We start from the raw sequence: 16,108 nt of genomic DNA on the forward strand, positions 1-16,108 counted from the left end.
GTTCCTTCAATATTATGACTGCCGATCTCACCTTTTTGTACTGGGATCCCTGCTCCTGGTCTACCTATACCAGCTTCCCACGCCATTACTCCCATTTCTTAGAGTAGTTGCCACTGCTCCTGGTCTCCTCCAAGCCTATCTCCCCACTTCTCTTGAGTCATCTATCTTAGCAGAATTCAGTCTTACACATAGGGTCATATAACTTTGGTGTCAGTCTGTGATATCCACATGGAGGTAGTTGTAAAGAAGGGGGGTGCACCAAGCATGGAGTGGTGGCCATAGAAGTTTTGTTATGTGTCCCAGAAATGTTTAGCTGTCCTCGGTCCAAAGTACAAATTTTGAAAGTTACATCTAAAGTATTAATGATTTTAATATGGAATGTGTATGGTAATGAACCATTCGTATTTGCTATGTCTTATCATGAGTGAAAACAATTTTGTAAAACTTAATATGATAAAACATTTAACATCTTTTGAAGTTGCATACCTCCAACTGATCTTCCAATCCTAGTTCATGCCTTTATCTCATCATGGTTGGACTATTGCAATGTTGTCTACACAGGCCTTCCAACCAAATACCTGCACCACCTGCAATTAGTACAGAATGCCATTGCAAGGCTGCTAACAAGCCAACCCCACCATTGCCACATAAGACCGACCCTTCAATCACTCCACTAGCTATCAATAAAATGGAGAGAATTCTTTTAAAGATTGGCTTATTGATTTTCAAATCTTTGGGCAATTTGGGCCCTGGATACCTGAAAAATGTGTTACAACTGCATCACTACTCCCACAATCTTAGATCAAAAGATCTAATAACTTTGTCACCCCCAGAGTCCACCTCAAAACCTTTGTAAACAAAGCATTCTGTCACGCTGCCCCTACACTTTGAAACTCCCTGCTACATTTCCATCCCTGGAAGAATTTAAGTCCTAACTGAAAATCCATGTGTTTAGTCTGGTATTTGCGAAACACCTGACTACAAATGTTATTGTATTGTATTGTACAGTAAGTCTAGCTGATATCTAAAATGGTGATCATTATTTAACAGTTTGAAAAAGGGAATATGACGACATATTGGGCAACCCACTGGGATTTTGTAAGTGTACAGAAATTAAGTACCTAAAAGACTGCATCTAGTTGGTTTCAATATATTTTGCAATAGAATTTTCATGCACATTCTACAGAGCCAGGGGAATGTTGCTTGAATCATGTGGCTCTTGTGTAGTCTATATTGGAATTCTATGTGGTTCTTGTGTTATTAGTCACCAAAAGCACAGCACAGCACTGATACAAATCGAAGCTATGCCTGGTTGTTTTATATGGCTTATATATTTTATATGCCTGATTTGAACTGTCACTGCATTTTTCCTGCTTGGTGATCTGTGATATATACAGCATAGGTCATTGACTACGTAAAATGTTAGTATGTTTTCTTGTCTTTTGATCTGAATATAAGTGCAGGCAGGTTTATTTCACAAATACACTGAAAACTAATTGTAATTCATTTTGATTACATATTTCTATTGCATGCATTAATTTTTTGCTTTGTGCTACCACCAGCATTGAGTGTATTGTGCTCATATATGTGTAGATGAACTTCCTTAAAGGGACACTGTAGGGGGGTCAGGGGAAAATGAGTTGAAGTTACCCGGGGCTTCTAATGGTCCCCCACAGACATCCTGTGCCTGCGCAGCCACTCCCCAATGCTCAGGCCCCGCCCCTGGTTCACTTCTGGAATTTCAGACTTTAAAGTCTGAAAACCACTGCGCCTGTGTTGCCATGTCCTCACTCCAGCTGAAAGTGAACCAGGGGCAGGGCCGGAGCATTGAGGAGTGGCTGCGCGGGCACAGGATGTCTGCGGGGGACCATTAGAAGCCCCAGGTAACTTCAACTAATTTTCCCCCGACCCCCCTACAGTATCCCTTTAAAGGCTTTATGTTAACCCACTGATGTTATGTTTTTGTGTTAGCACTTTTTGGAATGATTAAATAAACAAATATGATTTTAGGTGTTATAGGTCACATGTTGGTTTGGTGGATGTGGTTGCATGCTTTCTTATTTCATTTAGCTAATTATTAGATATACTGTATAGTTTATAATATTAACTCAGACCACTTATTCTTCAATGGAAACACGAGGTGAAAATAAACTGATGAGATTAACAATTGTATCTATCCTTCTTTCACTGTCTCTGCTCAATGACACATGCATTGAAGTATGCCAGAGCTAAAATCTATGAACTATTGAACCTTTTTATCTCTTTCCTGCTCTCAGAAGCCACTTTCTGTCAGTAAAGCGTTTTATGGCTGTGATTTCTTATCAGTGAGGGTTACACTATAAGCTGACCAAGTTCCGACCCAGACAGAAACTGTCAGTTGCAAACCTTATTTTAACTCTTTCTGGCTGAGAAGGAAAAAAAGGAACACAGCATAGTTATTTGTGTGCTAGGCACATACACATGTCTATCTTATCATGTCACATCTCCCCACAGGTATCCTTTAAAGGGAAGGTCCAAGCAAAAAAAAAAAAATGAGTTTCACTTACCTGAGGCTTCTACCAGCCCCATACAGCCATCCTGTGCCCTCGTAGTCACTCATTGCTGCTCCAGTCCCCCGCTGGCAGCTTTCTGACCTCGGAGGTCAGGGCCAAATTGCGTACATTTTTACACATTCCCGCTAGTGCAGGAACATTAACACGTACATTTTTACGCGTTAGTGGTGCAACGCGTACATTTTTGTTCCTGCACTAGCTGGAATGCGTAAAAATGTATGCAATGTGGCCCTGACCTCCGAGGTCAGAAAGCTGCCAGCGGGGGACTGGAGCAGCAGTGAGTGACTACAAGGGCACAGGATGGCTACATGGAGCTGGTAGAAGCCCCAGGTAAGTGAAACTCATTTTTTTTTTTTTGCTTGGACCTTCCCTTTAAAGAGACTCTGTAACAATTTTTTCAGCCTTAGTTCTTCTATCCTATGAGTTCCTATGCCTGTTCTAATGTGCTGGGGCTTACTGCAGCTCTTCCTAATTACACTGTCTCTGTAATAAATCAATGTATCTTTCCTCTGTCCTGTTTGTCGGGCTAAAGCTTGATTGTGTGGAATGTGCAGGGCTGCTTGTGATTGGTAGAAGCGATACACACCCTCTGCAGGCCCCCTGCATACTCACACACTATGATTAGCTGAGCCTATTAGAAGCTGGTTAGTTTGTTTGTAAACACTGCCTAAAACTGTTAATTACAAGCCAGGATTGCAGCAGAGAGTGGCAGAAACAGCACAGAGGGGCACAGGAGAAAATAAGGAATAGAATGGTATGCTTTTTAGTGTAAGAATATTAGAGTACAGATTCTCTTTAAGGTTGCATTTGAGCATATGTATTCTGAATCCTTAATTTTTTAACAGCTTATTTGATATTACATTTTATACACCCAATTTTTTAAGCTTTTGGAGGTTATCTATATAAACATATATTGTTTTTCTCTTTATTTTGATGAGAAAACAAATGTAAAAATGAAATGTATAGTGATTTTTTAATTTGTCTATAATAATATACTACCAAACATGCTTTGTTACAGTTCAAAAGAGCAAGAGAAGCAAGGGCACCAATCCACCAACTCAGCAATTTATTGCAACCAATGACAACACATCATCCAGACAACACCGGGTTAAACAGGTTATGGGCCTATTTTTGTTACATTTTGTAATTTGTTTGTATTTTATATATCAAATCCCTCGAAGCACACACACACACAAAAAAGTAGAAAACCATACAGACTATGTGTGTTTGTGTGTGTGTGTGTGTATACAGTATATAATATGTATACAGTATATATATATAGTCACAAAAGTGAGTACTCTTCTCAGATTTTTGTAACTATTTTATTTCATCTTTTTTAATGGGCCACACTTAACATAAAGTACTTTGTTACAGTGTAAAGTCATAAATGTGCAGCTTGTATAACAGTGTAAATTTGCTGTCCCATCAAAATACCCCAGCACACAACCATTAATGTGCTCCTAATGTCAGCTTGTTACCTGCATACAATGAAGACACCTGCGAGCCTGAAATCTTGCTGGTTTATAGAGGATAAAATACTTATTTAACTCATTACAACACACATCAAGCTCTGACTTTGGGGCACTTAAAGTGAACATCCGGACTAAAAATCGACTCAGCAGCACTGAAAAGGCTTTGTGTTTATTTAACAGTTTCACAGCATCAGAACTTTGTTTCTCTTTTACAAGCCTCATTTTTAGCTGCACAAAGGAAAACTGCCTGGGCATTTTTCCCCTGATGCTGTGCACAGCATGATGGGATTTCTGATTTTGTTGTTCTCGCTCTGCTGTTTTGGTGCAATTTTTTTTTTTTTACATTTTGAATTTGATATTTGAAGCCTAGCGTGTGCAGCTGGGAGGGGTAATCAGGACACAGGATAGTTGGAACTGTGTCTCCTGCTCCTTGTCACCTCCTTTCAACCAAAAAGATGGCTGCCCCCATGACAAAGATGGCAGCCCCCATGAATCACAAACATTTGCCTGTTCTTTTAAAACAGGGTGGGTAAGATATTATATTACCTATCTATTCTAATTAACATAACTAATGTAACTTGATGAAAGTATGTTTGTTTAGGCTGAAGTTCCCCTTTAAGGGTACATTTTTTCTTGTTGTGTCTCAGATACAATAAGTCTACCATTACAGTTATAGACTGTCAATTCTTGGTTAGAGGGCAAACAATCAAGCAGGGGATCAAATACTTATTTCCCTCACTAGAAACTCTGAAAACACTAGTGCACGTTAAATGCTTACCTGTTCTTCCCCCAGTTCTCTCTGCAGGCGCTTCTGCCACTGTGTACTCTGCATCACTATAGCTTCCCACCTCCTCTCCAGATTGACACTTAGGAGCTGCAGGTTGGGTGGGTCAGGGTGTGATGACTGGTCCTGGAGATTTAGAAGATGATGGCACAAGCGCAGAACAGATACCACACCACGCCTTCGTAGCCTGAGCTCAGAGCAGAGACTCTGTGGGTGAAAGAGTAAAAGAGAGACAATCATTACTGGCAGCAACAAAACATCTACAAGATTAGGTAGTATTGGATTAGCAATATAATGTACATTGTGGAGTGGGTTCAGTCATAGCCCTAGAACCCTGGTTCATTATGCCAAACAGCGTGGTTTGGATCAGTGAAGAAAGAATGTACAATCTTAATACAAAGGAGCAAGAAGTTCTGGCACTGCTATTAGTTCAGTGATTACTTATTCCTCTTTCCATATACAGAGCAATGGAACTTAACAGGCAATTGCAATCTCTTACCAGGGTTCGGTGCTGGGGAAGAGGACAGCGGGTGTCAGGTCTGGGCAGCCTTAGGGCCCTTTTCCACTAGAGCGTTTGCTGAATTGCAAAATCGCAAATCGCTAGTGATTTTAAAATCGCTACGGTTTGCTAAATAATATAGGAATCGCGGTAGGTAATTTCCACTACCGCGATTTGTTTTTTACTAAATCGCAATCGCGCCGCAGAACAATTTTTGCTGCGATTTTGCTATGCAGTGCATAGCATAGCAAAATCGCGATCGCAAACGCTGGGAAATGGCTGGGAAATTTTAGACTTTTGATGAATCGCAATTGCTAGCGTTTAAGGCCCTTTTCCACTGCACAGCTGAATTGCAAAATAGCAAATCGCTAGTGATTTTTAAATCGCTAGGGTTGCTACTTTATCATAGAAATCATGAGAAGTATTTCCCACTATAGTGATTCGATTTGTTAATCGCAAATCGCAATCGCTTTCTGGAGCGATTTTAAGCAATACAAATGCAATGCAAATCAAACATTGCAATCGTATAACACAATCGCAATTGCTGGCGTTTGTGATTTGTGATTGCGATTGCTAGTGGAAAAGGGCCCTTATTACAGCTGTTTCATGTAGAGCCTCCGAGGAAGCGCCTAATGGTCGTATGACTGCCCAGGTCAAGCCCACACTGTTCTCTCCCTCAGCACCAAACCCTGGTAAGAAACTGCCATAGTCTATAAAGTACCCCACCTCTACAGTACAGTATATATGGAATGAGCAAACTGGCAAAAAACATATATTCATTGAGTGAAAAAAATTGTTCTCTTGTTTGAGCAGTTCAGGTTGCTGGCTATGGTGGCTATGGCTGCACCTGGAGCACAGGGCTGCAGTTACTTGTGGGAAGAGGAGAGCCAGAGGGGGAGATTTATCAACGCATTACTGACAGTTTTTTTTTCTTAATCTATTCTAACCAGCAGGGAGAACAATTCTGCATGATAATAAGAACATTCTTAAATCCTAGGTAATAGTAGCAGTTTAGCATGAATTTCTAGAGCTGCACTACAGTTAAGAGAAGTGCAAATCCATCCCTAAACTGGCGCAGATTAAGAAGTGCTTGATAGCACTTCTACAGATGTAGAACTGCAGGCTAAACATAATTGCAGAGTGCAGGCTAGACATGATTTGTGATGTGCTCCTCCCACCTATCAATACAGCAGGTGTGTTGGTTACCGCAGCAACAGTAATTCCCCTCACACACTGCACTGTCTGAGAGACCTTCCTAGCTCCTCCTATTATACAACAGCGCATCACACGGTTTCTTTCAAGGTTGATTGTTCTTTAATGACCTGAGGAAGTGGGCCTGGTCCCGTGAAACGCGTTGTCAACAGTGTAACAGTTTTTTTTAAATAAAGGCAACCTGATAATCCACTCTCATGAGTCTTCTATAGAGGTAAGAAACCTCTTTTTATCTAGGAATACATTTTTATAGAAATACATATAGATACGAGTTGCAAACTTCATACATTTGGGTGCCTCCTCACAACCCTGATCCAGTACTGCACACTTCCCACGGAGAGGAGGACCTCGACCACGGTGGACCAGCTCCATCAAGAGTAGAGGACACGAAGAGGGGTGCGACCACCCGGCTCCTGTGTAATTCAAGATACCGAGCGGGAATGTGTGAGAAAACGCGGAAGTACCGCCGCATGCGCTTCTGGCAGGGCGGCGGATTCCGCGTCCAGCGTGACTACTGATGTATGTGCTCAATTGTCTTTGTGTCTGCCTGAGCATGGAGGAACCGCCGCATGCGCTGGTGGCATGGCGGCGGATTCCATGTGCAGCACAGCGGGCATTTCACAGCAGGGTTCTGGTGTGGCTGGGAGCTGTAGTTCACATAGGTTTAGGTGGACGCGCGCGCACGCTGAGAGGAAGAGCTTTATGCCAGTCAGTGGGGGATCAGCTGACCAGGCTGGTCAGCTGACGCCAGAAACGGTTTCCATTGGTACGGCACTTGTGGGAGGCGCTGGAGAGCGCTGAACTATATATACTGGTGGCTGGGCATTTGCTGGTTGTCTGCCGTTGTGATCACTACGTGGTAGCACTCAGACCTTGTCAGTATCTGTGTTACTAGACCCGTTTCCAAAGGTGTTGATGGCCAAGGATCTCACACCTTAGTCTAGGAATTCTGTTATTATCTGTATTGTTATCTAGACCAGTTTCCTAGGTGTTGACGGCCAAGGAACTCACACCTTAGTCTAGGAATTCTGTACCATCTGTATTATTCGTATTATCTAGTCTAGTTCCTGGAGTGTGAGAATCTTGGAGCTCACACTCAAGTCTAGGCATTGTTGATTATCTGTTATGACTTTCTGCATTCCTGACCATTCTCCTGATCTCTGATTTTGTACCTTTGTCTTTCTGATTCTCTGTTGCCAAAACTCGGCTAGTCCCTGGATTCTGTATCTGCCTACTGTCTCTGTACTTTATCTGTCCGTGTGTTAACGATCTGGCTTGTCCGACCTCGAGAACTATCTCTCCTGCTAGGAGATAGTTCACAGATCTGTCAGTGACACTTCTCTTGGTGTCACTCACGTTCTGTCCTTCTCACTCGCTGTCTGACTCCTCCCCCGGGAGAGTTCATTCTACGGAAGGAACCAGTTGCCAAGCAGGATTCCTATCTGCTCTTGCACCTGCCTTCAGGGTGTGCTCCTCAAATTATTACTGTTGCACCTAAACACTCCTGTCACTCAGGTGTCCAGAGGTTAGAGATATATCTGATTATCGGTGATACTGCAGATCATCAATAATCTGGTATATATCTGCATTCTCGGTGATACTGCAGATCACTGGTAATCAGATCCTCTCTGTGTTACACTGATCGTTACAGAATGTTTTTTTTTCCGCAGGCGCATACGGTGGTTGCAGGACTGCAACCCGGGTTTGTGAGTACTCACTTTTTTAGAATTCGAGCCATCTGGCCATACAAACGAAAACGTCAGTGTTGAAGGAGTGATCCTTAACCGGTATTCTCCTTGATCTATTATACAACAGTTTTAGAAGGAATCTGCACTGTCTAATGATTTCTTAAGATGCCTGAGACAGTTCTGCATGGATTTCTAAAAACCTACTAATATTTTGTCTCAGATACTCTTGAGAAATCTGGCCCAGAGTGTGCAGTTGGGAGCCAGATTGCAGGGCTGCACAGATAGCAGTCTCATGTTTGTGTGTAGTATTGGGAATCGGGTATAGTAGAATAATGGTGAAATTACAGATATTTTACTATTGGCAGTACCCTGCACCCTTTTTAACGGACGCCTTCATTACATGTACTCTCGACAAGTGCTACATTTGGCTATGCCACTTTTGACAGCACAGTGCACATGATTTGTACCCATGGACATGCGTAGTGTGTCAATAGTGCACTGAGAAACAAAATGATAAATTTTTGTTCCTAAAGGCACTACTGACACACTGCATGTTCATGGGCACAAATGTGCACCGTGCTGTCAAAAGTGGCATAGCCAAACGTAGCACTTGTTGACTGCTACATACTTACTTGCTACATGTGTAAATGGGCCACCTTCACAGAAGTATGATGGCCGGAAATGTAATAGGGTAACACATGTGCAAGGACTGTTTCCTGTTCAGTTCAATGGAGCCATGCATAGCTGATGTTGCATCTCGGGATGATCGGAACAGGTGATTTCCGATAACGCGGTAATTCTGCATTCCGCTGTAACGAAATTCCGTCACCACTACATTTTGGTGGATCCCTCCGGTATTCCGTGGAATTCCGCATTCCGGCGAAACCATTTCCACGATGTTAAAGGGAACCTAATGAATGTTTCCTTTTAAACAAATACCAGTTCCCTGGCAGTCCTGCTGATAACTTTGGCTTTAGTGGTGGCTGAATCACAATCCTGATTTTTGGAGCAGCAGATGTCATAGGCCATGGGACCTAGAGGTGGTGCCACGGCAGTCATTACAATTTTTGTTTGGAGCAGCAGGAATTGTCGTAGGCCATGGGACCTAGAGGTGGTTCCATGGCGGTCATTACAATTTTTGTTTGAAGCAGCAGGAGTTGTCGTAGGCCATGTAGAGGTGGTTCCACGGTGGTCATTACACATTTTTTTTGAGCAGCAGGAGTTGTCGTAGGCCATGGGACCTAGAGGTGGTTCCACGGCAGTCATTACAATTTTTATTTGGAGCAGCAGTTGTCGTAGGCCATGGGACCTAGAGGTGGTTCCACGGCGGTCATTACAATTTTTGTTTGAAGCAGCAGGAGTTGTCGTAAGCCATGGGACCTAGAGGTGGTTTCACAGCGGTCATCACAATTTTTGTTTGGAGCATCAGGAGTTGTCGTAGGACATGGGACCTAGAGGTGGTTTCACAGCGGTCATCACAATTTTTTTTTGAGCAGCAGGAGTTGTCGTGGGCCATGGGACCTAGAATTGGTTTCACATCAGTCATTATAATTTTTTTTGGAGCAGCAGGAGAAGTTGTAGGCCAAAAGCATAGGGTTAGGATAGAATATAACGTCGGACAGCTGCAAAAGCTGCATTTTTATGATCTTAAAATGCAAAAATATGCAGCAGAGTTTGAGAGGGAGACCATTTGAGGCTTGAAAAAAGCAAAATTTTAATTTAGTCTGTCTAATCTTCATCATGAATCAGTGAGAGGGGCCTTGTAATTATCACTGATCCATGACTCGTTCATATTTATGAACGTTAGTATGTCCACATTGTCTGTGGACAGACGGGTCCGTTGGTCGGTGAACACCCCACCTGCAGCACTAAATACTCGCTCAGAAAGAACACTGGCGGCGGGGCATGCAAGAACCTCCAGTGCATACTGAGCAAGTTCAGGCCAGGTATCCAGTTGTTTTGTCCACTACTCCATGGGGTCATCATTACTCTCCATATTGTCTGGAGCACTGGCCGTCCACAAGTAATGATTCACCATACGGGCCAGCCGCTGGCGGTGACTACTTTGCCCGCTGGTGGTGCTGCTGCTAGAAGGAGTATCTGGCATTGGCTGATAAAATTCCTTCAACATACTCAGCAGGTTCACAGATTGGCTATTGGTGCTGCTGCTGGGAGTGGGACCACCAGACCTTTGCTGAGTATGATGAGGCTTGGTAGCTTGGGCCTGGGATACAGGTGCAGGAAACACATCTTCTACCCAACGAAGAAGGGCATCCCCGATGTGGCTCATCCTGTCGTCTGCTTGGGAGGCGGGTATGAACTGCCGCATTTTCCCCTTGCACCGGGGATCTAAGATGGTGGCCACCCACATGTCGAGCCTTGATTTTAGAGTTTTAATCCAGGGGTCCTTACGGAGTCACTGGAGCATATGCGCAGCCATAGGGAAGAAATGTCTGCCATTAATCACCTCTTCCTGGCTGTCAGAACTGTCGTCATGCTCCAGCTCCACATCAGAATCTTCTTCCCACCCCTGGACAATGGGCTCTTCCGCTTCCACAAGCTCTGCCTCCTCATCCAGGACTTGAGCATGCTCACTCACTCCCCCACTTGACTGACCACTGTTCAGTAGGGCTTCCTCCCCCTGTTCGAGCACTTTGTCAAGAGCCTTGTCCAGCATGAAGACAATAGGGAGCACTTCTGATATGCTGCAGTGCACCTCACTGACCAATTTTGTTGCCTGCTCAAACAGCTCCAAGCCTTTGCACACCTGTCCAATCAGCTGCCACTTGTCCCCGGTAATGTAGTCCAGTGGCCCTGTTCTGGAGGAAGATCTGAGACAGTTATAGCCTGACCACCATTCTCTGCTCCCACAACCTTTCCAGCATGTGGAGGGTGGAGTTCCACCGCGTCGGACAATCAGAAATAAGCCTGTGCTGTGGCAGGCTATGGCGGCGCTGCAGCAGTATCAAGGCCGTGGTGGCAGTTGCGGAGCGACGGATGTGGGCTGACACTTTTCGTGCTGAGGCCACAGCGTCCTTCAACCATCAAAAGTGCGTAAACATTTCTGGACTACAAGGTTGAAGACGTGAGCCAAGCAAGGTGAGTGAGTGTAGCCACCTTCAGAAATGGCACCCAGCATGTAGGCACCATATCAGACACCTGTGTCCAGTTTTCGGGGTAAAAGCCACTGCCGAATCTGATCCTGTAAGGCTGCAAGGATTACAGATCCGGTTTGCCTGTTCTCATCCATGGATTCGAGTTTCAGCACTGCTTGGCATCGATGGTGCTGCAGACCAGTGTAGGAGTGGGACCACTTGCTGGGAGGCTCAGCAACGGTGGACTGGCCTTGGACAGAACAGGTAGCAGAGGGATGTAGAACAGGCTTCCCCTTCAACCCACGTGGCGGCACAGCTGAGATGCCCCAGATATTGCAACCTCCTCAGCAGCACCATGGAGGGTGACCCAATGGGCAGTAAAAGTTAGATACGTTCCCTGCCCATGCCTGCTGCTCCAGCCATCCATAGTGAAGTGCACCTTGCCACGGACAGCGTGATCCATAGACTGACCAACACACTCCACAATGTGCTGGTGAAGGGCACGAATAGCATTCCTGGCAAAATAATGGTGGCTGGGGATTCGCCATTGTGGAGAAACACTGTTCATCAGTCTGCGGAAGAGGGCACAGTCCATAAACTGGTAGGGCAGCAGCTGTTGGCCCAACAGCCTTGCCAGGAGCTCGTTATTTTTCACAACAAACAGAAAAGTTGCAGGGAGCATCCGCTTCCTCTGCAACATTTCTGGCACAGAGGCCTGACGCTGGAACACTGGTGATTCAGAGGAAACCAACAAGGGTGATGATGAGGTGCTTGCCGAGCTCTGGAGTCCTCTTCCAGTCTGGCATGCAGAGGGATTTGAAGCAGAATGGGACGCCTGTTGGATAGGGACAGGACGACTAGAAAAAGAAGAGGAGGAGCCTGTTGCTGCTGCTTTTCCTCCACCCATCTTATTGTAATTCTTTACATATTCAAACTCCCGTCTGTAGGGGTTACTCAGATGGCTTATCAGCCCTGCAGTGCCGAACCCGCTGCCCAATTTGCCTCTGTTCACCGATTTACGGCACACAGAACAGACTGCCCTGGATTCATCCTCTTCCAGAAGAGTAAAATAATTCCATGCAGGGGACGTGCGTGCACATGGAGCAGTGGTGCGACCTGTACTAGCACGTCGATGCTCAGCATTGGACTGGTGGATACTGACAGACAGGAAAGCACTTGCAGGCTGCTGGCCAACCGTCTGCTCTGTTTCTCCATGTTGCTCACGCCTGCTAGTGCCTAACCCACCAGATGGCTACCACGTTGCATCATCCAAAACATCATCCAGTTCAACCAAAGCACTGGAACCCATAAGTGACTGTTCTGGACCCTCCACCTGGCCTCAAAACACCTCTGTAGTTGTCTGGTGGTGATGTAGATTGGTGGTGACACAAGCTCCCAGTTGTGATGGATTACTGGATGAAGAAAACACAGGGGCCATTTCTGTCACCACAGAACCCACCACTTCTTGGGACCTTGGCCCCATGGTCTCTTCCAATGCCTCATCCCAATCCTTCTGCACATCTCTCTCATCGACATAGGTGTGCTTTAATTCTGGAGGAGAGTGCTGGGAGGAAGCAACCTCGTCAAGAGAAGCAGCACCTGGCAAATACTGGTGCTGCTGCCACTAGCTTCAAGTTCCTCACACTGGGTAGAGGGTTCCTGATCGAAATATTCAAATACCCTGTTCGCCTGCTGCTCTGTCAAAATTTTCCTGCGTGCGAACACAGGGAAGACATATCAGGGCAGAACGCTTCCTGCTGCTGCTGCCACCCTCAACCTGATCACGTACTTCACATTATCCACCAACACCACCATCACTCCATTTTTTTTAGGAGTGGCAGGAAATTGCTGCTGCTCTCGCTCCATTGTTTTGGGGCCAAAAACTTTATTGGGTAAGGGGTATGAGCGACAAAACCAAAGTAAAATAAATTCACCTAACTTGAAATAAAAAACAGATAAGAAAATAAGGGGGTGAAATAAAGAAAATAAATCAAAAACAAAATAAAGAAAAAAAAATGAACTTCGAAAACAAAAAAAATACTTGCACTACACTCAACTAATCAATCACCTCTCTCACTCTGTCAAACACTAAGCCTGCGGCCTGGCTGGCTCTGTCTAAAGGCCCATACACACGGGGTACAGCAGTCGCCGCAACCACGTGGCACGCGTGTGTTGCGGCGACAGGTCGCCCGTGTGTATAATGTTCAATCGCCGGCTACAGCTGTCGCCGCGACTTCGCCGGAACTGTCGCTAGTCAAGCGTGAGTACACGGGCTAGCGATAGTAGACCTACGCGAGTGAATGGAGGATGCTCCATTCACAAACAGCTTCCGCCACGTCTCTGCCTTTCTGGCGAGACGTGTGGACAGCTGTCGCCGGCAGGGCAATTGTCCCCCGTGAGTATGTAGCTTAATCCTCTCCACACAGCAACTACTAGTACACTACACTACAATCTATCACTCAAACTAACAATCTACTGTCACTCTCTCACAAATACACCTAGCTACTACTACTAATAGCTCACACTCAATCTAATTCTATCTCACAGTCTTTAAAAAGACTTTTGTTTTATATAAAGTCTTTAAAAAGACTATTGTTTTATGTTGAAACAACTAATATGGGTCTGTCTCTCCTCTCTCCAAAACACCAGACTGAAACCCACAAGCTTTGTGACTGTCACACCTCTCTTATATACGAAATGTGTGGGATAGCGGATGATAGGTAGCTAGGAGCTGGTTGCTAACGTAGGATTGATTGCTGACTGAAGCATGTAAAAGCTGCATTAGCCAATCAGAAGGATTGGAAGGGATAGACCCATCACAGAAGCTTAAAACACGCTGATTTCTGCATTAAAAACTGAATTTCTGCACCAATTACAGTTTGGTGCAGACATTCTGTTTTTAATGCAGAAATCAGCGTGTTTTAAGCTTCTGTGATGGGTCTATCCCTTCCAATCCTTCTGATTGGCTAATGCAGCTTTTACATGCTTCTGATTAAATTCCGACGGAATTCCACATAAAAATTCCGCTATTTCTAATTACTGCTATAGCTTTTCCAAATTGCCAATTTCCGACCGGAATCACAGAAATCTCCGACGAGCAACCCTAGTTGCATCTAGTCTAAGTCAAATGATCGCAAAGTAAAATTCCTTGGCTTTCCTTACCCTCCATCTTTTAACAGAAAGTGAAGATTGTAGCATGACTGAAAACATTCCAGGAAGTCCATCAAAAGATATCAGCAAAATAAAAAATATAGGATTTTGGGACAGCCTCGTCAAAGTCCACATTTAAAGCCCATTGAGATGTTGTGGATTGATTTGAAATAGGTTGCTCATACAAGAAACCCCTTTATACATAGCACAGATGTAAAACATCTGCTTGGAGGAATTGAGGAATATTCTACAGACAGTTGCAGTTAGAGACTGCTAGACAGATATAAGAAATGTCTGCCTTATCCAAGGGAATACTTTCTTTTTTCATTGAAATAAGAGTATACTGTATGTGTATTTGTTAATTATTTCATAAATTATGGTAAATCAATGTTTCATAGTTTGTTGGTTGGTGCAGACAAATCACTTTTATATTTCTATGTACACTGTTTAAATGAAGATAAAATATTAGTATGTTTTTATAAAACTAAAAGGGTAAACTTTTTATGGAGTATTGTTGCCATTTTTAAACACACACACGCACGCACGCACGCACGCACACACACACACACACACACACACAATAAGGAGGATGCCATATTTATTTCCATTTAAACAACACCAGTTGCCTGGATATCCAGCTGATCTTCTGCATTTAATAATTTTAGCCGTAAACCCTGAACAAGCATGCAGCAGATAATTATTGTCAGATCTGACAAGAGTAGCTGCATGCTTGTTTCTGGTGTAACTCAGACACTACTGCAGCCAAATAGGTCAGCAGGGCTGCCAAGCAACTTGTATTGTTTAAAAGGTAATAAATATGTCAGCCTCCATATCCCTCTCACTTTAAGTGTCCTTTAAGCTAAAACATTGCATGTTGTCATATTCTACAGTACATGTCAGGATCATGTGCACAGTTAATAAGAAGCATGTTGGAAATTCATAAATCAAATGTACAGTGTGTAAAGGTTCTATCATTTTCACAACCTTGCACTTTAAAAAAGCATTTCAAACAGTGTACCTTAATTACCACTGACTTAATATGTATGATCGGCAATGACGTGTTTCTCATCACAGCAATTAATGAGTGATCCTGAGTGTTTATTTGACAACAGCAAGCTGATCTGTGATTGGTGGCTTCTGGTTTCTGCACACAATGCTTTTTGCACATGTTCATAAACAGTGATGTATCCAATACCCGTTTCCTGTTGCTGTGTACACTGCTATCACCTGACAAATCCTCAGTAATACAGGGAAATTATGTTAGACATTGTGGCAATGAACAGGTTATGTGTCAGTGACTGGAAAACCAGGAGGGCCATCAATATGATTCGTCTCTCACAGACACGGAGCCTGACAAATAGGGCGATTAAAAGGCCACTGAGAGCCATCTCTCTCTGCCAATTATTGCCATGTATCATCCCCGGCCCAACGAGGGAGGCAGAAATATGGCCTTTTAAATGGCACTATTTAAGTGTTCACTGATAATGAAGCACATGGCAAGGCCCTAATCACAGCTCACAGGGGAGAAGGACCCAAATCAGTCTACACATCGGGCTGATAACTAGGGGAGAGGATGAAAGGAAGGCAGTGGTCCAAAAGCAGCATAGATAACACACAGAACATAATGCTGTACGGTGCTTGTGCCCAACCTGCGGA

At 44.1% G+C, this 16,108-nt stretch overlaps 1 protein-coding gene across 1 annotated transcript in view; it reads right to left on the bottom strand.

Annotated features, from left to right (window-relative positions):
* The window catches only part of AKAP6 (A-kinase anchoring protein 6), a 357,905-nt gene that overhangs the window by 14,479 nt on the left and 327,318 nt on the right, over positions 1 to 16,108 (bottom strand). Inside the window, exon 12 of the mRNA XM_068253456.1 lies at positions 4,803 to 5,015. Coding sequence (XP_068109557.1) covers positions 4,803 to 5,015 — 213 coding nt within the window. The remainder of the gene's footprint in view (positions 1 to 4,802; positions 5,016 to 16,108) is intronic.

The sequence above is a fragment of the Hyperolius riggenbachi genome, chromosome 9, assembly GCF_040937935.1.
Source record: "Hyperolius riggenbachi isolate aHypRig1 chromosome 9, aHypRig1.pri, whole genome shotgun sequence".
In the NCBI taxonomy this organism is placed as follows: domain Eukaryota; kingdom Metazoa; phylum Chordata; class Amphibia; order Anura; family Hyperoliidae; genus Hyperolius; species Hyperolius riggenbachi.